The 21,672-nt window shown below is 35.2% G+C and overlaps 1 protein-coding gene across 3 annotated transcripts; it reads left to right on the top strand.

Annotated features, from left to right (window-relative positions):
* The first annotated feature begins 348 nt into the window (after positions 1-348).
* LOC145102966 (ABC transporter G family member 35-like) lies at positions 349-21,045 on the top strand. Of its 3 annotated transcripts, none has more exons than XM_079040495.1 (17): positions 349-775; positions 1,499-1,708; positions 8,935-9,179; positions 10,155-10,285; positions 10,453-10,543; positions 10,655-10,956; positions 11,073-11,671; positions 11,768-12,038; positions 12,821-12,974; positions 13,062-13,243; positions 15,602-15,934; positions 16,008-16,382; positions 16,456-16,589; positions 19,811-20,038; positions 20,119-20,290; positions 20,363-20,617; positions 20,702-21,045. In XM_079040495.1, exons 1-17 carry the CDS (start codon positions 375-377, stop codon positions 20,972-20,974), a joined length of 4,356 nt encoding a protein of 1,451 aa, XP_078896621.1. In that variant the 5' UTR covers positions 349-374; the 3' UTR covers positions 20,975-21,045. The 3 variants fall into 3 exon arrangements, with proteins under 3 accessions (XP_078896621.1, XP_078896620.1, XP_078896622.1); XM_079040494.1 differs by having other exon boundaries at positions 13,062-13,270; XM_079040496.1 differs by lacking the exons at positions 349-775; positions 8,935-9,179 and having other exon boundaries at positions 1,533-1,708; positions 13,062-13,270.
* Positions 21,046-21,672: the final 627 nt, after the last annotated feature.

The raw sequence follows: 21,672 nt of genomic DNA, 5'->3' as shown, positions 1-21,672 counted from the left end.
AGATGTGTGTGAAATTGAATTGGTATATATAGAAAAGATGGGTATGCATAAATTTGATTGCTTTTTTTTTTTAAATTATGCAACACCTGTTGCTTTGAAAATCAGCCAATTGGTTCGTGACACACGGTGCCACTCTCCACGAAAGGCTACGATCGTGGCACTGATGCCACATAGGCACGGATTGCTCCGTGAACATTATATATTCCATAGGGCCATAACAAACGACTTTTTCCAAAGCATAGGGACCAAACGTAAACTTTTGTGTGTTTTTTTTATTGTTCGTTCAAAAAGTATTAAGATTCCCTGGCAATCCCTGGATCTGTATTTAAGCAAGAACCCTAGTGGGATTATTAACAGAGATTGAAGTTTCAAAAATGGATGAAAAGGGGAAGTCGAGTGTGAGCGAGAGTCTGGCGAGAAGCATAAGTAGGGGTATCAGCATGGCTTCCCCGGGTTGGCGGATTGAAGATGTGTTTTCCCCCGGTAGAGGTGGTAGTCATGACGGACGGACAAGTCGTAATTCCAAGGAAGACGAAGAGGCCTTGCGATGGGCTGCTTTAGAGAAACTTCCTACTTACAGTCGAGTACGAACCACCATCTTCAAGTCATATAGTCCGTTAGGTCAGCAGCAAAAGCATTCTGATCATAATCAGATGTTGTTGGATGTAAGAGCGCTTGACTCAAATGCTCGACAGAAATTTATAGACAAGATTTTTATGGACCCTGAAGAAGATAACGATAAGTTCTTGAAGAAGTTCAGAGATCGGGTTGACAAGTAAGTACTCCTTCTGATCCATCATCCAAATTTAACTGCCCTATTTTTCTTTTTTGCTTTCACGTCTACCAAAATTCTATGTATAGCCTCAAGTAGTCCATGCATTATAAGTCGATTTAAAATTTTTTGATAGGTTAAAGTTCGGATCTCCTGGTTTGATATGAAAATATATATCCATGAAAAGTTCAATACATTCGGTTTCTAATTGTTGCTTAGTATGATGAAATGGGTATCCAGAAGGCTAGGAGTTTTTTCTAAATTAGTTAGGCAAAAAAAAGACAACTTATATTCATCTATATTGTAGTCATATGTAAATTATACCATTTATTAATATTTTTATTTATCAAATTATATATTTTTATGTTTTTATAAGGTTCATCCGTAGAGAATAGCAATGTTAAACTACTCACTGGGAAGGTCATGGTTCCAACCTCGAAAATTGGGGACAGTAGTAGGTTGCATGGACAACCCATGTTTTTTTTATGGGTCGGCTAAAAAGTCATTCTTATTTTCTATTTGGACACTCTATATATAATTTTTAAGGTTTTTTAGTGGTTGAGTTTGTATATTTTTGAAAAAATAAATTATAAATAATTTGGTTGATTAAAAAGACATTTATGCGTATTCATAATACTACGTAATTTAAGTTGCAATTATCGACAAGGTTGGGTCAATATTACAAGTGTTTAGTAACTAAAATATTGTTATATTGGCTAATCTTAGGGCTGGAATCACACTTCCAACGGTTGAAGTTCGGTTTCAAAATTTGTGTATAGAAGCTGATTGCCATGTCGGAGATAGAGCACTCCAAACGCTGATAAATTCTGCCAGAAATATTGTTGAATCCTTTTTCGCTATTGTCGGGATCAATTTTTCGCAAAAGGCTAAACTTCATATTCTTAAAGATGCATCCGGAGTTATCAGACCATCAAGGTATATACTTTCCAACATCTGATAGCGTGACTATTATTATTCTAATTATGAATTGGAAAAAACCGGTATACATAGAAAATAAACACTGTTTTTTTTTTTTCCAAAATAATAATTATATGAAATCTCTGAGAAGATTCTAGTATTACCCTTTTAATCAAAAATAATAACATGTCATTTTAATTGACTTTGTGGAAGAAATTTAAAAATTAGACGATGCATATGAAAAAAACGACTCATCACTTAATGGTGTATCTGTCCTAATCATTGAGTATCTTTCTAATAATTCGTTGAAATAGGTTTACACATAATAATAATAATAATAATAATAATAATAATAATAATAATAATAATAATAATAATAATAACTACTCTAAATATCATGTCATAACTTATATATTATATTTTTTCAAGATTAAACCTTAATTATTATTTTTTTCCATAAAAGATTTATTATTATTATTATTATTATTATTATTTATTAGCAATTTCATAACTAATCTTTCGATTTTAGATACATTTTATAGAAAAACTACAAATTTTTTTTTTCAAAAAAACCCTCGACATTCAAACCCCCACCCCCGAAGAAAAAAACATCACATATGACATTTTTTAATCTAATTTTAACGTTTATGTTTTCCCAATTAAAAAATTTTGATTTTTAAAATGATTTGATCTATGATAATGACATTATATTCCTTTAATACTCATTTTTTGCTTCTATTTGAATATAGTTTTTGTTTTGATATATAATTCTCACATTTTGTTGTTGTTTTATAGCATTTTCATTGGTTTTCATCATTATTAAAAAAAATAATAAAATAAAAAAACAAAAAAAAAACATTTGATATTTTCGAAACCTATTAAAAGGACCAACTTAGAAAAATAAAAACCATATTAACTTTTTTGGACAAAGAATTGTGTTTTAATCCAAAATAAGACTCAAAGGTGTTTTTATGGTATTAACTTTATATTTAGACTTTGTGTCATTGTTTATTCAAAATTATATTATACATAGAATATGTACAAAAAACTTGTATTGTCTTTATATATAGCATCTCTTCACCAAATTATATATCGTCAAGTGGCATATTAGTCGGATATATTTTTTTAATGTTGTTATATAATATGGTAGTATTGTCTCCTTATGCATGTGCAATTTAAAAACTCATAAATTTTCGTCGTTTGATGCTAGTAGCTATAACTACGGACAACTTAAAATATTCTTCTTAACCGTATTAATAAGTTCTCAAGTTTGTTTATATTTTTTAATCATGAATTACATCGGCTCTTTATTTATTTCTACCAAATAACTTGATATTATACAAATATAATCTTACTAATATAAAAATAAAGATTCACTATACAAGAATTCGTTAAAAACTCATTATGTTGTAAAATCATAAGACCCCATATGAAAATCTAAATCTGAATTATTATTATTTTTTCCCTTGTAATTAAGAGAACTCATAAGCATACCTATACCTACGTACATACACACATGGTTATATATATATATATATATATATATATATTATATATATATATATATATATATATATATATATATATATATGCCCTAGTTTGTGTTTGAGATAATGGTGAAATTTCTAAAAATCTTGGAATTAAATCAGATTTGAAATTAATTTTAAGAACTTTGTACGATTACAAAGTATATATATTACAAAATTAATGTAATATGATGGATTTATGTATCTAAGTTTATATACCTTGTCATAGGGTATATTCAGTTTTCTCTCTCTCTTTCTCTTTCTCTCTCTCTCTCTCTCTCTCTCTCTCTCTCTATATATATATATATATATATATATATATATATAGAGAGAGAGAGAGAGAGAGAGAGAGTCAAGATCAAATAAGAAGGAAAATTTTGGTAGGAAGGTAAGAAATTTTTTATATACATATTTTCTTAGGAAAAAAATAAAATGAATCATTAGATGATTCAAAAGTAAGATGATTCATAAGAAAAAAAATCCGGAAAAAACACTTTCATGATTCATTGTTAGGTAAATCAAGAAAAAAAAATCATTTTTATGACAATTTTAGTAAATATCAATAAAATCATTGTAAAAATGAATCATCGAAATGTTTTTTCGGGATTTTTTTTTTTGTGAATCATGTTATTATTGATTCATCTAATGATTCATTTGTTTTGTTGGCCAAAAAAATAAACCGAAAAAAAAAATTTCTTACCTTTCTACCAAAAAGAATTCTTACCGGATATATATATATATATATATATATACACCCTAATAAATAAGAATAATTTTGTCACATGTTCTTCTCTTATTTAATTGGTCACATTTCATTTTGTCATAATTTTGAAATATATTTATTTTCTGGTTGTCAATTACTTCATTTTTCATTTCCAATATATCATTAATTTAGTTTCCATAAATTAAACCTACCATAATAACTATTAATTTTAAATTTTAATTTTTAAATTTCAATTTCAATTTTCAAATAAATTTACAGTTGAAACCTTTGTGTTTGATATTTTGTTATAATTAACCCGTTTAATACACGAGCTTGATAATTAAACACATTATTTTAATTAATTTATTTTTTGCATGTTTTTTTCTCATAATTTTCAAATTTAAAAATAAATTTCCCATTTAATTGTTAACATTTTGTTTTAATCAACCTGTATAATATACGAGTCTCGTAACTAGTAGATATAGAAACCTCCCAACTATATAGCTCGTATCCAATCTTTCATTTACTATTCTTCCTAAAATTACATAGACTCCTTTATTTTAAATTGTGTTCCTTTACTTTAAATTGTCTGTGACCCAAAAATATTGAAATCCATGATCAATACTAAAGGGGACCAACATTCAAATGAAAAGGACCGAGTAGAAATAAAAATTTAATATACAAATTGTTAAATTAATGTTTTCGTAAATTCATAGAGTAGAGTTTTTCCATCTAAAGAAAAAACCTTAACTTTTAACTTAGTCTTTTCCTAAAAAAGACCTTACATTCTAATATCAAGGTTTTTCTCATTAAGTGCTATGCATACCACAATATCTCCACGTACGAAGCTCGTGTATGATCCATGGGAATGGATGATATTTAACGCCCAATCATGACCATAAATACTTTTAACCACCCGCACGTGTAACGCATTCTATTATTATAGAAATCTCAACTTCCATTTTGAAAAAAGCGCTTTATTAAAAGCATATAAAACTTCCCAATGAGAAACCACCATCTTATTTACTTGTCATTACATTTCTCGACTTATCCAAGTAAGCTTTCTTCCACCCGGCTCAATTTCCACAAAGTTTGATAAGGTACATCACAATGCTTGCAAGAATAGATTTTATTATCGTGAGATGGCCGCCAACAGAAAGAAATTTCACTTTCCAATTAGTGGGTTTAGCCATGAACTTATCCACGACTTCTTTTGAAATTGCCCTTCTAGTGATATTAGAAATAATGGTAATCCAAGATACATGAATGGAAAGTGTAACACTGAAAAACCAATAAGATTAGCCAAGTGTTTTACCTCATGAAAATTAACCCGGGGGCTATCAACTTACTTTTTTGTAAGCTAAATTTGAGGCTCAAATCAAGAAAAAAGTAATGAAGAATCCGCACAATGTTGGATGTATTTAAGAAGGACTAATCACCATAAGAATTACGTAATCCTTAAAAAGGAAATGAAATATTTTAATTTCCTCCAAGCCAAAAGTTGCACCACAAAAGAGTGAGTTTTGCTTTGCTACTTTAACTTTTGTGTGCAATCATTTTATGGCAAAAAAAAAAAAGAGAGAGAGAGAGAGAGAGAGAGAGAGAGAGAGAGAGAGAGAGAGAGAGAGAGAGAGAGAGAGAGAGAGAGAGAGAGAGAGAGAGAGAGAGAGAGAGAGAGAGAGAGAGAGAGAGAGAGAGAGAGAGAGAGAGAGAGAGAGAGAGAGAAAGAAGTGAAAAACCTAATTGAAGACCCTACTTAAGCTGAAACTTAAAGGTGATAACCCATTAACCAAAACCAAGGGAATTCATGACATAATTTTTTTTTGTTTTTAGATTAATAAATCATTAGTACAAACAAATTCCATAAAACCAAGGGAATTTCAGAGTTAATCAAAACATCGTCAATCAGAGTAAATCATGGAATGCGGAAACTTGTGGTGTGTGCTTTGCAATCATACCGAGCTCTTCCAATTGAAACCGAAGTACCTGAAACATAGACTGAAAACCGTAAGCACAAAGCTTAGTGAGTTCCCCAAAATACCATACAACATACAACCACAGATAATCATGCAATACACATATAGTTGCCATGGGCTCCCCCCCCCCCCCCTAGTCTTTATCTAGTACGTCATGGGCTCTACCCATGGTTTTTAGATGGAATGTCATGGGCTCCCTCTCATGGTCTGATATCCAAATGCCACGGATTCCCCCATGGTCTTCCATGCAAGTATCATAGAAACAACTAGCATACCACATAACACGTAATGGGCTGGCATTGGTGCCTTCGACCTATGGATATTGTGAGAAGACTCACCTCACACTCCCAATCACACAGATGAACCCCGACTGCTAGCTGACAAATCCCTGAACTGTCAAACATCAAAACAACACCCAATTAATAATTGGGTGTCAATGCATAACCATAAATCCATACTTAGGGTAAAAAGACTATTTTACCCCTAACCTAGCTTAGTCCAAGACCAAGGCCCAAACTCAAACTTTGGAGGTCCATAAGCCAAATAATCAACCAAGGCCCAATTTTCCAAATTAGGCCCAAACCCTTTACAGCCTTACCCTAAAGCCCATTCAATTTTCCTAGTCCATACACTTGCTCTCAGATGGCCCATCAAGAACCCAAACACCCAAGCCCAAAAGAAAGGCCCAACTAGCACCCCAAAACTTATATCATTTAACTTCTCATGGCTAACACTGACAAATTATTACGGATTTAGGGATATTATTTAATTATTAATTTTATCTATTTATTTATTTTAAACGAAATGTTACAACCAGCAGCCCTAGTTATAACGATTATCATATCAGCACATAACATAGCATAACATAACATAATAGCTAGACCCAGCTGGTCATAATATTACAGCTATCCTACCACCAACGTAAGAGTAAGTGATGAGACTCACTTGATACCGATGACACGAAAACCTAGCACCAGAACTGCCAGAACTAGACTCCACCTAGTTAACAAAATAGTTCACCTCAATTAAAATTAAGGTCCAAACCACTCACAAGTCCAAGGTCCACGGTTAATACTTCTAGAGGCAAAAAGGACCATTTTGCCCCTCTCTAGGTCCATAACCCTAAACTTTGACCAAAAGTCAACACCCAGCGAGTACGTTGGGCGTATAACCCCTAACGCTGGGCGTACTATCAGACTAAGCACTTGACGAGGATCCTCCAGAATATGCTGCGTGTAGCTGTGAGTATGCACAACGTACTCCACAGACTTCCATTTCCACACTTTTAGGGTCTTAATCCGTTAAGACAACCATTCCATCTATAGATCTAACTAATTTAAGACCTCTTAATCCATAAAGTCATAGGCTTTAAGCCTTTTCATGGCTAGGAGAGGATAAAACACCATTTCACTCATTCTAATGTCCTTTACTCATGCATGAGGTCAAAATAAGGACCAAGCAAGCATTTTTATCAACCTAGGTGCCTTAAGATACATGAAAGGACAACTTTAACTCTCTAGAGAGTCTCAATACTCAAAAGGTCCAAACTTGGGGACTGAAACTCATGAATCTTACACTAAAGAGATCTAGAAGAACACCCGCCACTGTATAAGCTTTATACTTGAAGTGATGCACAAAGGTGGGGAGTTTATGGATCTCTAACCTGGATGGCACCTTCTTCTTCTTCTATAAACTTCTTCTTCTACAAGAGTCAAGAACCACTCAAAACTTGCAAAAACACACACTCAAGCTTCACACATGAAATTAGGGTTTTAGAGAGGGTTGGAGGCTGATAAGGGTGGCAAGAAATGAGACCATAATGTTCTTTATATAGGGACCAAATAAATATTAGGGTTTTGCATCTGAGCCTAGTACACCCAGCATACTAGGTGACCTCCGCAATTTGCATGGTGCATGAGTACGTTGTGCGTGCTCATGTGTACGCCCCGCGTACTGACTTGCCAACTTATCATATTAAGGAACTGATTTTGACATAAAATGAAAGATTCAATAATGATAATTGCACCTTATTTCGGGATGTTACACCGTCCCCACCGTTTATCACCAAACTCCAACTTTTTAACATATCATCTAAATAACCCCAACACATAAAGGCGTGCGCCTTTTTAAAATCAAATTTGAAAACCAAAAAGTAGATTGAAATGTTTTTTCATGACATGCTACATTCTTGTTCAAAACATATTATTATTCTCTTTATTATTCTCTTTTACCTTCTATCGTCTATCTCTAGCATGCGTTTTGTGTTATATACGTCTAATCCTAACTATTGTCCTCTATTTATAAGTTTCATGTCTCCGATATTGTCAACTTTTGGTGACGGATTTGTACGGATTTATTATAACACATATAATTAAAATTATGTGTTTATTTATTTATATATTCTATTATAACTTTTTAATTAATATTCTCCTTTTGATTGGTTTCAAGATTTATTTGCACACATCTTGTCAGTTTTCAGTATGTTTTATGGTCATTTTGCAAAGATTTTTCCTCCTTCCATACATTGTTGGGTGACCAAGTGGATTTTGTTGTCTTACAAGTGGTTAACTGTAAGGGGCTGTTTGTTTTTTGTGTGAAGATCTGCGCAACCACTTTTGTCTGCGCCGCGCAGACAACGCGCAGACATATGCCCTCGCATATTGTTTGTTTTTTGGAAGTGCGCAGATCAGAAAACGTCTGCGCGAGTTCTTCCTGGCGCAGACATGGGCCACTGTCTTCAAAGGTCTTCAGACCTCATTTTAACATAAACCAAAAAAAAACATGGGCCACCGTGCAGTTTCTTTTTTTCTTTCTTTTTTTGTTAAAAATGTATTTTTAATGTTTATGATATGAAATTAAGTTTAAAAAATCAGTTTATTTTAACATCCTGCAGACGTTAAAAACAAACAGTCTTCTTATTGCAGACTGCAGACATTTGGTCCACCTCTTCTGCCACAGAGGCTTGCAGATGTGGTCCGCAGACTGTAGACATTTTGATTTAAAAAAAACAAACAGCACCTAATTGTTGTAATGTTATAGGTTGGCACTTCTATTGGGTCCGCCATCTTCTGGTAAGACAACCCTTCTATTGGCTCTAGCAGGAAGATTGGATAAAAATTTAAAAGTTGATGGAGAGATAACTTACAACGGTCATAAGCTCAATGAATTTGAACCACGAAGGACAGCAGGATACATTAGCCAGAACGATATTCATGCTGGAGAAATGACTGTGAAAGAAACATTAGATTTCTCAGCAAGATGCCAGGGAATTGGATCTCGTTTAGGTAGCTTACATTTTGTTACTTAGATATCTTAACTATTAGCTTTCTCAGCAAAAGAGTCTTTAGAGAAAAAGTGAAATCCAACATTTATAGAGATAGATCGTACCATATCTAGCCAATGTGAGAGACTAACAGTTCCCGATATGAAGACTTATGTTTAGATATCAGAAAGTCCTAGATTTTCTCTCAGAAAACTACAAGAAATCAGGTCAATAGGGGCGACAAATATCACTGCTAAAGACCCGATGCGCATCCAGTTTGATGTGGCTGCTATAGCTAGCATTTCTTGTAGTGAAAAGAGTCTTAATTACAAAAATGAAGAATTTCGTATATACCCTCCTTAAACATTAGAATATCATATTTAACCAATCTAATTTCTAAATATTATATTTACCCTTCACAAACTTTCAAAATATTATATTTGCCCAAATCATTATTTTTAATATTTCTAAACATTTTATAATCAATTTAAATCCTTAGCTATTATAGATTGGCTATTATAACGTTTAATGATCAACTGATAGGTTATGGAATTCGAAGTTTAAGAGTAGTACATACATGGTACATGTGGTGATTCATCAAAGTCAGATAAGCCTTCAAGTTCTTGATACACTTCATGATTATTTTCAACCAAAAAAGAAACTACAATGATACACTCTCGTGATGGCTTTTATTTTTGAATAAGAAATCCCCAACTCCTTAGTCAACCAATATGATAAGAGGGGTATACAAGTCAATTGATAATAAGTAATGATTTAAATTTATTACAAAATGTTTAAAAACATTAAGAATAAGAATTTGGACAAATTTCATATTTTAAAAGTTTATGGAAGGTATATATAATGTACGAAATTCTCCTGAAGAAATCTAGGTAGAACTAAACATATATAGAGGCATGTGTCTAGAAGATATGGGACACTAACATTTCAAATTCTTGAAACAAAAAGACATGAGTTATAACAATACATTGAAATACAGAAATGCTAACTGAGCTTACAAGAAGAGAAAAGGAAAATGGGGTCAACCCAGAACCTGAAGTCGACTTTTTTATGAAGGCCACTGCCATTGAAGGAGACGAGAGCAGTTTGATTACGTACTACACTCTAAGAGTAAGTATAACTTTGGTATTGTCAAAATCTTTCCACACCAAAATCAAAAGATTTGTAATTAGTTAGATACATGGAGTTTTGGATTTTCATTCTAACATATATAGAGACAGATGGGATGCATGTCTTGCTGATACTGAACACTAACAATATTCATATGACCATAACAGATATTGGGCCTAGATGTCTGTCGTGACACGTTTGTTGGAGATCAAATGAGGCGAGGTATCTCTGGAGGACAAAAGAAGCGTGTAACCACAGGTTAACTGTCTCTGCTCGTTTTTCTCTATTTATTTTTTGTTTTTTGGTTTTTTTTTCCTTCAAGTGTTGTATGCATAAAGTGCTGAATGGATAAATAAATACCGGGTTCAGGTGAGATGCTTGTGGGACCCGCAAAAACTTTGTTTATGGATGAGATCTCAACAGGTCTAGATAGTTCAACTACGTTTCAAATAGTCAAGTGCTTACAGCAAGTTGTACACCTCACCGATTCAACAATCTTTATGTCCCTACTACAACCTGCTCCAGAGACGTTTGATCTATTCGATGATATTATCCTACTATCTGAGGGCCAAATCGTGTATCAAGGACCACGAGAATATGTTGTTGAGTTCTTCGAGAGTTGTGGATTCATGTGTCCTGAAAGAAAGGGTACAGCTGACTTCTTGCAAGAGGTAATTGAACACACAACAACAATCTTGTTAATTAGAGCAAAGATAGATATATTCCAGAGACGTTTGATCTATTCCATTTATTACAAAGTAAACATTTTGTATCTTTATGATTACAGGTGACCTCTAAAAAGGATCAAGAACAATATTGGGCAGATAAAAGCATGCCATATCGATATATACCAGTCACTGAGTTTTCCGAGCGCTTCAATCGTTTCTATGTGGGGGAAAATTTGAAAAAGGAGTTGTCAGTTCCATACGATAAAAACAAAAGCCATAAAGCAGCTTTAGTTTTTGAAAAATACTTAGTCCCTAAAATGGAGCTCCTTAAGGCCTCATGGGATAAAGAGTGGCTACTAATGAAGAGAAACGCATTTATTTACGTTTTCAAGTCTATACAAATCGTGTTTATAGCATTTATTTGCACGACCTTGTATTTTAGGACAACCATGCACCACAGGAATGAACAAGATGGAGTTATTTATGTAGGGGCACTTTTAAACAGTTTGCTCATAAACATGTTTAATGGGCTTGCTGATCTTTCATTAATTATATTGAGGCTTCCTGTAGTTTACAAACAAAGGGACCTCATGTTCCATCCTTCATGGGCTTTCACTCTTCCAGCTTTCTTGCTACGTATTCCTATATCTATGCTTGAGAGTATTATGTGGTGTGGTATATATTACTTTGGCGTTGATCTTGCCCCTGATGCTTCCAGGTAATTAATTTGTTTATTAATAGTTTTTGTTAGTTTAATAAACTTTGGTATTTTAATTTGATGTTATATATGCTAATGGAAATATGGTTTTTACAGGTTCTTCAAGCATTTGCTGTTGGTTTTCTTGATCCAAAATGTAGCAGCGGGACTATTTAGGCTAATTGCTGGGGTGTGTAAAACAATGAACATTTCAAACACGGGTGGATCTATCGTACTTCTTCTTATATTTCTGTTGGGTGGTTTTATACTTCCTAAAACCCGTATTCCAAACTGGTGGGAGTGGGCGTATTGGATTTCACCTCTGTCTTATGGCTTGAAAGCGTTCGCCATAAACGAGTTTCTTGATCCTAGATGGACAAACAAAAGGGTATGTTCGTAATTCTTATTCAAAATCTCAAAAACTTACAAAAATAAGAATTTAAAAAAAACGGTATATTTTTGGGCAGTTTTGTATGTTAACCATACTTAAAAATAATCCTACATAATAAATAAAGAATGTTTTTGCCACATGTCATTTTCTTCTTCATTTTGACACATTACATTTTCTAGAATTTTTAAATTTTCTATTTTCTACTTGTAATTTTATTGTATTTTCATTTTATTAAATTAAAATTCCACATATAATATGTAAGGTAATATATATGTAAAATATTAATTAGAAAGGGTTTATATATGTAATGTATCCAATACATTAAAGTCTCATTAATTTTAATAATTCAAATTTTTTCTCAATTTTCTTATAAATTCAAACTTTTCAAATTGTTAAAATTTTATATTTAATTTTTTTAAATAAACTCATGTAATATGTGGGTCTCACACCTAGTTTCCAATAAAAGAATAGAAGTTAGAGAAATTAAATATCCTCATATTTATTCTTGCTATCTATCTTCCTACCACTTGTCACAAAAAAAAATTATTAATTTTATTAAACATGACTAGTGTCACAATCTTTATAGTAAAGGAATATGGTAGAAGAAAAAAAGTAAGTAGGAGGATATTTGATTTCTCTTCCAAAAATTATGATGCTTTGATTGGAAAAATAAATTATCTGTGGTTAATTAAATTAAACCACAAAACTGCCAAAAATCTATTGTTTTTTCTTAGTAATTTTCCCAACAAAAAACTAAAAAAACTCTACATATTTGGCAGAGCACAGACAATACAACCAATATGGGGTATGCAGTGTTAAGGAACCTAGACGTCCCAACTAAAGAGAGCTCATATTGGATCTGTGCTGCTGCTCTTCTTGGTTTTGCATTTCTCTTTAATATCCTATTTACTATAGCTCTCATGTATTTAGAAGGTAATTAAGTTTCAGTTGACTCTCCTAATTAAAGTCGATTGATATTTTCCCTTACTAACCTTCATGAGTCTTTTATTTACTAACTAGCCCCTGGAAAACCACAAGCAATTATCTCCAAGGAAGAAGCTGCAGCCATGGAAGGTCAAGATACCAATCAACAACCAACATCACATCCTGTTGATGGAAATAAACGCACTTCCAATGCTAGTAGTGTTGCTAAGAAGGGAATGATTCTTCAGTTTACTCCATATTCCATGTCATTCGACAATGTGAGCTATTATGTTGATATGCCTCGTGTAAGTTCTAATCTTTAATTTGTGTTGCTGCTAATTAATATTCACAGTGTAGATATAGATACTAATGGGCTGTGGAGACTAAGGGTGTGTTTGGTTGGTTGGAACGGAATGGAAATCGGTGGAAAAGGATTCCAATTCCACCAGATTTTAGTGTTCGGTTCAACTTTGTGTGATTGAATTGGAATCCTAAATGAGAAAACCTTCCATCAAATAAAAGAAAACACTTTCCATCAAGAACATGATGAAATTAATTCCATCCTAGGAACGAAAGTGGCATTTTCCCTTATTACCCTTGTTTTATTTTACAGCATAACCTCTACCACCATCACCTACTCACACCCACCACCACCGCCACCTACCACCTACCACCACCACCTACCACCGACATCGCCTCCACCACCACCTACCACCTACCACCGACATCGCCTCCACCACCACCTACCACCTACCACCGACATCGCCTCCACCACCTACCACGGACACACGCCGCCACCACCACCTACCGCAACCGCCAACACCACCAACCACCACCAACACCACAAACCACCGCCACCACCACTACCACCACCCACCACCTACTACCGCTACCGCCATCGTCATTGCTTCCACCAACCACTTACCGCCACCGCCACCGCCACCACCACTATCACCTACCACCACCGCTACCACCTATTGCCACCGTGACCCACCACCTACTACCGCCACCACCACCACCACCACCTATCCATGCCACCCTCACCATCACCACCACCCACCCACCTACCGGCACTGCCACCACTATCACCCACCACCACCAACTACCATCGCTATTGGCACCACCACCCACCTACCGCCACGGCCACCTCCACCCACCTACCGCCATAGCCACCACCACCCACCTATTGTTACGGTTACCACCACCACCTTTGCCATCACCTACCACCACCACCATCACCACCTACCATCGTAACTACTACTACTACCACCACCCACCTGCCGCAACCATCACCACCACTACCGCCACCATCACCCAACGTCACCGCCACAACCACCCAACACCCTTCACCACCACCACCACTTACCATCGCTGTCGCCACCACCACCTACCACCGCCATCGACATGAATGCTCAATTAACAAAAAATTTTTTTACTATTTTTATAGTTTATGTAATATATCTTACATGTAAGATAGAAATCAAAGTAAACTTAGCATATGAGATTAAAAAAGGGCAATTCTGTCATTTTACATGGATTCTAATTTCGTTTCATGCCAACCAAACAGAATCTGGAATTAATTCCAATTCTATTTTCTACCAACCAAACAATATATGGAATTGGATTCAAATTCCTGACAAATTGCTTTTCCAATTTCAATTCTTTCATAAACATTATGCGAACCAAACAGCACCTTAGAATTATTATAGTAGCTAGTGAGCATAGGTGTGTAGTGGGATAGCAGTAGGGTAGTAGAATAGCATTGGATTTTTGTTTCCTTTTTCTTAATAGGGAAAATTATAGAAAAAAAATGATGGTTTTACCATAACATGACATTTATCTATGTATATACCCAAAATTTGCACAATTTATGTCATAACATTTAGCACGTAAAACACCCTCTAGCCTGTAACCAGCTGCTAGAAGGTGTTTTACATACTAAATGACATTGTCACATTGATGTCAAAAATCATGTAAAGTTGAGGCATGTATGGTACATAAATTTCATGTTAATTAGAGTGAAACCATCATTTTTTTTTCTTTTGACAATCTAAAGTTTTTTTTCTATAATTTTCCATTTATTTATATGAGTTTCTTAGTATAGTATTTATCTGGCATTTGTGTCCCTCTTTCTATTTTGTGCTCTATTATTGGTATATGATTGTTATTTTTGATCTATTGTTTGTACTTGCGTACATACATGAATGTTACTTTCTACTCCGTTTCTTGTATCTGCTTGTGTACCTTCTTGTCGCCTAATGCTCTCTAGCATCCACATATACACACTTTTCTCTTTGGCACATATTTCTTTTTGCTAGAGATAGGCAATGGAAGCAAACTCTCTACCTCCTGGTGGAGGTAAGGTTGTATACATCTAACCTCCCTTACCCTATTTATGTTATGGGATTTGGGTATTATTGTCATTGTTGGTTTTTTTTTTTTTTTTTTGCTTTTTCTAAGAGGGCATGAGACCAATGAATTTTTGTTAACTTTTTTCTATAAGGTATTGATATAATACTTCTAAAACCCTATATATTTAATATAAATTTATACTTATGTAATTTATTAATTGCTCGTAAAATCTTCAAGCTTTACCTTGTCATTGTTAGGCTAAACTATTATTTCTTGATTAACAGGAAATGAGAGAGCAAGGGGTGACAGACAATAGGTTGCAGTTACTTACTGATGTAACAGGTGCTTTTAGGCCTGGAGTCCTAACTGCTTTAATGGGAGTAAGTGGGGCAGGTAAAACTACACTAATGGATGTTTTAGCAGGAAGAAAGACGACTGGTTATATAGAAGGGGACATAAGAATATCAGGATTCCCAAAAAAACAAGAAACGTTTGCAAGAATTTCTGGGTATTGTGAGCAAACCGACATCCACTCTCCCACAATTACTGTTCATGAATCTTTAATATACTCTGCTTTCCTCCGTCTCCCAAAACAAGTCAGCAAGGAAGACAAAATGGTAAAATGAAAACAAATATTACCAAACAAGATATCAAAAAGAAGCATAAAGTGTTAATCATATTACGTTTCAGGTTTTTGTGGGTGAAGTAATGGAGCTAGTCGAACTAGACAACATCAAGGATGCAATAGTGGGACTTCCAGGAGTTAGTGGATTATCAACAGAACAAAGAAAGAGGCTAACAATTGCAGTAGAACTTGTTGCAAATCCTTCAATTATTTTCATGGATGAACCAACTTCTGGACTTGATGCAAGAGCAGCTGCCATTGTTATGAGGGCTGTAAGAAACACTGTGGACACAGGGAGAACGGTTGTTTGCACCATTCATCAGCCAAGTATTGATATATTTGAATCTTTTGATGAGTTGTTACTATTGAAAAGAGGAGGAAAAGTTATCTATGCGGGACCAGTAGGCAGGCATTCTAAAAATATCATCAACCACTTTCAGGTATTTCACGAGCATAATATATAAACTAGAATTCCAAAAAAAAGACTTAAATAAATTGTTTTTATATCATTAGGAAGTTCCTGGGGTTCCAAAGATCCCTGAAAAATCCAATCCTGCGACATGGATGTTGGAAGTCAGCTCTGGTGCTGCCGAGATGCGGCTCGATGTTGACTTTGCTGACTACTACAGTGAATCGCGGGTCCAACGGTAAGTCTTTTTTAATTTTGGTGATAAAATATATGTTGGGTTTATGGTCTCAAAGATTTCAAAAAACCCGCCCATTGAAAAATAATAATGGACACATGCATGATTTTTTTTTTTGAAACTGCAAATATATTAAAGGGGAGATCTCACCTAGCAAGTAACTAGATGAGGGACCAAAGCAGTATACAAAAGTGTTTAGATGATTACAAGCCTATAAAAGGGGACACTAACCATTCGTCCCAATTACAAATTACCCTTTTACCCCTGTGTTTTACACTAATAAAAGGCCATAGTTTTAATACACTAGTCCCTTGGAGCAATAAAATTCCTTCCTTTTGAAATAGTCCTTTGTTACTGAACCCCCATAGATTCCATAACATTCCATAACACTGTTGGTTCAGGCTCCCACAAAACACACACAACACACACTAAACTCACGTAATGTATGAAGACAGGGAGAAGAAACTTTTTCTAAAGTAATAAATTAAATGAGCTCTGAAAACTAAAGACCAAAACTCACTGTTTTATTATTCATGGGAAAAGAGGCTATATATAGCCTTACAAAATTACCAACGTGGAAACACAAAAGAAAGAATAAAATACTTAGTCTATCCTATCTATCCTAAAAAACAGGTAAGTGGGTGACTTCTTTTAATACCCAACGTGTACACCTCCAACAGCTCTAACGTACACCTTGTGAATCAGTCAAATCCACTGCCCACTCCTCTTTATTAAACCTTTAACTAAAGTAAATTAAATCGAAACATCTAAAACCACAAAATACTAATTGATTGCAGCCATGCATCACTGTGATACCCAAGGTTATTCCATGCAAACTCAAAACCAAAATAATCTAAACGTGACCAATAGCACTTGTGACTTAAACCACCTGATTAATCCCAACAAACACATGATGGCTAGCCGTTTCCTTTTCTTCAGACAGCTTCCCCATGCAGCAATAGCGTGAAAGAAGATCTCCAGTATTCCTTATTGAATTTTGATCAAGCGTTACTCCACACCAGCTCATAATATTTTCGACGCAAACGGGCAGTCAAAGAGAACATGGTCTACACTTTCCTATTGACCAATACACGAACTACACAACAGCAAATTGACCTTGATACCCCTCATCTCCAAGGCAACAGCTACGGGTATTCTACCTTGTGCGGCTGTCCAAATGAAACATAACAGCTTAATTGGGACCACCTTACACCATTGTATTGTCATAGGGCCCGTGGTGATGATGGGATGTTTGCCTATAATTTTTCTAACTGAGCTAACAGTGTACATGCCATCACCCGTTAGCTTGCATCTACAACGGTCAACTCCTTAAACTAGGCGAATGCCAGAGATGTCATTAGTAAGCGCTTGGACATCTGACCCTAGTCCAAAATCAGGAGGGTGAGACTTCCAATTCCATGAGATGGTTGGTCCTCAAATTCTGTCAACAACTGAACACTTTTTCCTTGTTTCCAAATCAAATAGGGAAGGGTATTTGGCTTTTAAGTTCCCTGAGCCTAACCATGAGTCGTACCAGAATTCCCAGCTTCAACCACCATCTTGAACACATCATGAGCTCCCAATCCATGCTTCAACAATTGCTTTTTGATTCCTCCAATGGTGCTCCATACGCCACTGCCATTTTGTCTAGATAAGTAGTTCAAAAGGCTTATTTGACAATTTGTGAATCCCATATATTACCCGAGCCCAAAGAGAATGCCTCTCATTTTTTAAACGCCACCACCATTAATATTTCACGAGTAGCCCAATGTTTAAGGCTTGTATGGAGCCCACACCTAATCCCCCATCATTTTTAGCTGCTAAGATTTTATCCCATGCCACCCAATTTTCTTCTTGTCATCACACCCACCCCATAAAAAAAGTTCTTCTAATTTTTTCCATCTCGTCTAGTGTACCCTTTGGGGCCTTGAATAATGATAAGTAGTAGGTGGGAAGATTGCCAAGAACCGACTTTATTAACGTTAACCTACCCCCAAACTAGAGGGTTTTGGCCTTCCAGAGTGATAGTTTGGAATGGAATTTCATAAGTATGAGCTTCCAGTTTTTTATAAGATTCATGTTGGCTCCGACCGGAACCCCAAGGTAGTCGAATGGGAGAACTCCAACTTTACATCCCAATAAGCTTGCCCAGTTCGTTGTTTCATGCAAAGTGGCGCCTATACCAAAAACTCTTGATTTGGGGAAGTTTACCTTGAGGCCCGATGATATGTGAAAACACCTTAGTATTCGCGCAAGGTTTTTGAAATCAGCCCGAGACTATTCACCAATAAACAACACATCATCCGCATAGAATAAGTGAGATAGAGTTGGACTGTTTCCAAGGATTTGGATCCCTTTAAAAATCCATTTGTCACAGGCAGATTTGAGAGCTACATTTAAGCCCTCCATGGCGATAATAAATAAGCATGGTGAGAGAGGATCCCCTTGCCTAACCCCTTTAGATATAAAGAATTCTTTCGTTGGAGAGCCATTAATGATGCCTGATGACCTAGACGAATTCAAGCAACCCCGAATCCACATCCTCCATTTGTTTCCAAACCCCATCTTTGCAAGGATCGAATCTAAGTATTCTTAATTCACCGAGTCAAATGCTTTCTCAAAATCTACCTTGAAGAGAAGGACTTTTTTCTTGATACGCTTAGCCCATGAACAAATCCCGTTAATCATAAGGGGGCCATCAAGTATACAACGTCCATCCATGTATGCCGACTGAACTTCATCAATTATCCCACCAATGACAGTCTTCATACTAGTTGATAGTATCTTACTAATGATCTTACTCAAGCATCCAATAAAGCTTATTGGACGGAAGTCGTTCAAAGAAAGTGGATCCTTGATTTTGGGAACAAGCGTAATGAAAGAAGAGTTACATCCAAGAGACAATGAACCATACTCTTCAAACCGGAGAAAAATCTGATTAGTTATGGGAAACTCTACAAACCGGAGAAAAATCTGACAAATTATTAAAATCACATAAACAACTTTTAAGCGCTCTAAAACTAGAGAAGAATAAGAAGAAAAAAAATCAAATTGTTTAAATTTATTTGATTTGGGCACTTTCGCACCAAAGCCTCGGATTTTTTTTTCTAACTCTACCAATGTGGGACAAATTTTTTCTTTCATGTTAACGGATATCTCAACAAATTATAATCATATAAAATCAGCAACGACTTGTAATTATAATATGTTTGTATACATGACAGGAGGAACAAGGCATTGGTGAAGGAGTTGAGTGTACCTACACCAGGTGTTGAAGATCTTCACTTTGAAACACAATATTCTCAAAATATATGGGGACAATTCACTTCTTGTTTATGGAAGATGTGGTGGAGTTATTGGCGAAATCCCGATTATAACCTTGTTCGTTTCTTCTTCACTTTGCTTTGTGCACTCATGGTCGGGACTGTATTCTGGAAAATCGGAAGCAAAAAGTGAGTCTTAATTTGCTTCTTTTGAAATGATCCATTTACAACATGGTCGGAAACTTCATATATTTTATAAAAAATTTCAGGTCAAGCAGCAATGATTTGAGCACAACAATTGGAGCCATGTACGCTGCTATATTTTTTGTTGGTATTAACAATTCCCAAACAGTGCAGCCGGTTGTTGCAACAGAAAGAACAGTCTTTTATCGTGAAAGAGCAGCTGGAATGTACTCCTCATTACCATATGCCATGGCACAAGTAAGTAAATTTTTTGAACAAATATATAATTACTTAATTACAAACTTAATGACCCTTTTCTTTGAATAACAGGTTATTGTTGAGATACCATATGTATTCCTTCAAACTACATACTACACTCTTATAGTGTACGCCATGGTGTCATTCGAATGGACAGTACCCAAATTCTTCTGGCTCTTTTTCATCAACTTCTTTTCGTTCCTTTACTTCACTTACTATGGAATGATGACTGTTTCCATTACACCAAACGAGCATATCGCAGCCATATTCGCAGCTGGTTTCTACCTACTTTTTAACATCTTCTCAGGGTTTTATATCCCACAACCCGTAAGTTATCATCTCTTTAAATCAACTCATTTTTGGATAGTTGTATTCTATTGTTTAATGTTTATTCGATTTCTTAAATTTTAGAAAATTCCTGGATGGTGGGTGTGGTACTACTGGATCTGCCCCATGGCATGGACTGTGTATGGTTGCATTGTTTCTCAGTATCATGATGCGGATAACACGATTAAGGTGCCTGGCATGGGTATTGACCCTGCTCTCACATCGTATATCAAGGACTACTATGGTTTTGAATTGGATTTCATGGGCCCCGTTGCTGCGGTTTTGATTGGTTTTTGTGTATTCTTCGCCTTCCTGTATGCCACTTTCCTTAGGTTTATGAACTTCCAATTGAGATAGAAAAGTAAGTTCTTAAGTACGTGATGTTTACGGATTTTTTGAAAGATCAAGTAAAACTTATTTTTTTTTTCTTTTCCTTATTCAATAACTACTATCAGATTTGTGAATTGTGTTGTAATTTATACGTTTGAATTGTAGCAGGCCTACAATAAATTTTGTGTGACATCAAGGAATTGTAACCAACTATTAAATTTGTTCAAAATCGATCACAAACGTTATTTTACACAATATAAGGGTTCTTAACGTTGAGAATTTTGTTTAAATTGTACCAATGTGGCTTCTTATTGCCCACCCAACTATATTTGGCGCCTAATTGTACCAATAGGCATCAGGCTTGTTGCAAGGCTTGATGCAGAGCATATAGAAAACTTGGCTGAAGCATTTATTGACAAATTTGAAAAGGAAACTATGGCTGTTTTGATCGATTTCTCACGGCCTCATTACCACTGCCTACTCTTCTCAAGCAAATTCACGGAAGGTTTCGCTCAATCTTCATGCTCTTTTCTTTGACAACAACGAATTCACTGCAATGCAGTTGGAGACAGAACTTAGAACCATCTCCATGGGAGATCTTTCGATTCAATCTTACTGTGACAAAGTGAAAAAAAATATCAGACCTTCTTCAAGGTCTTGGCGAACCCATCATGAAGAGGAACCTAGTCATTCATGCTCTCAATGGCCTGCCGCGTCGCTCCCAA

Source organism: Lactuca serriola, chromosome 4 (genome assembly GCF_051521515.1).
Source record: "Lactuca serriola cultivar US96UC23 chromosome 4, Lser_US96UC23_V15, whole genome shotgun sequence".
NCBI lineage: Eukaryota > Viridiplantae > Streptophyta > Magnoliopsida > Asterales > Asteraceae > Lactuca > Lactuca serriola.
This window is presented reverse-complemented; position numbering and strand designations above follow the sequence as displayed.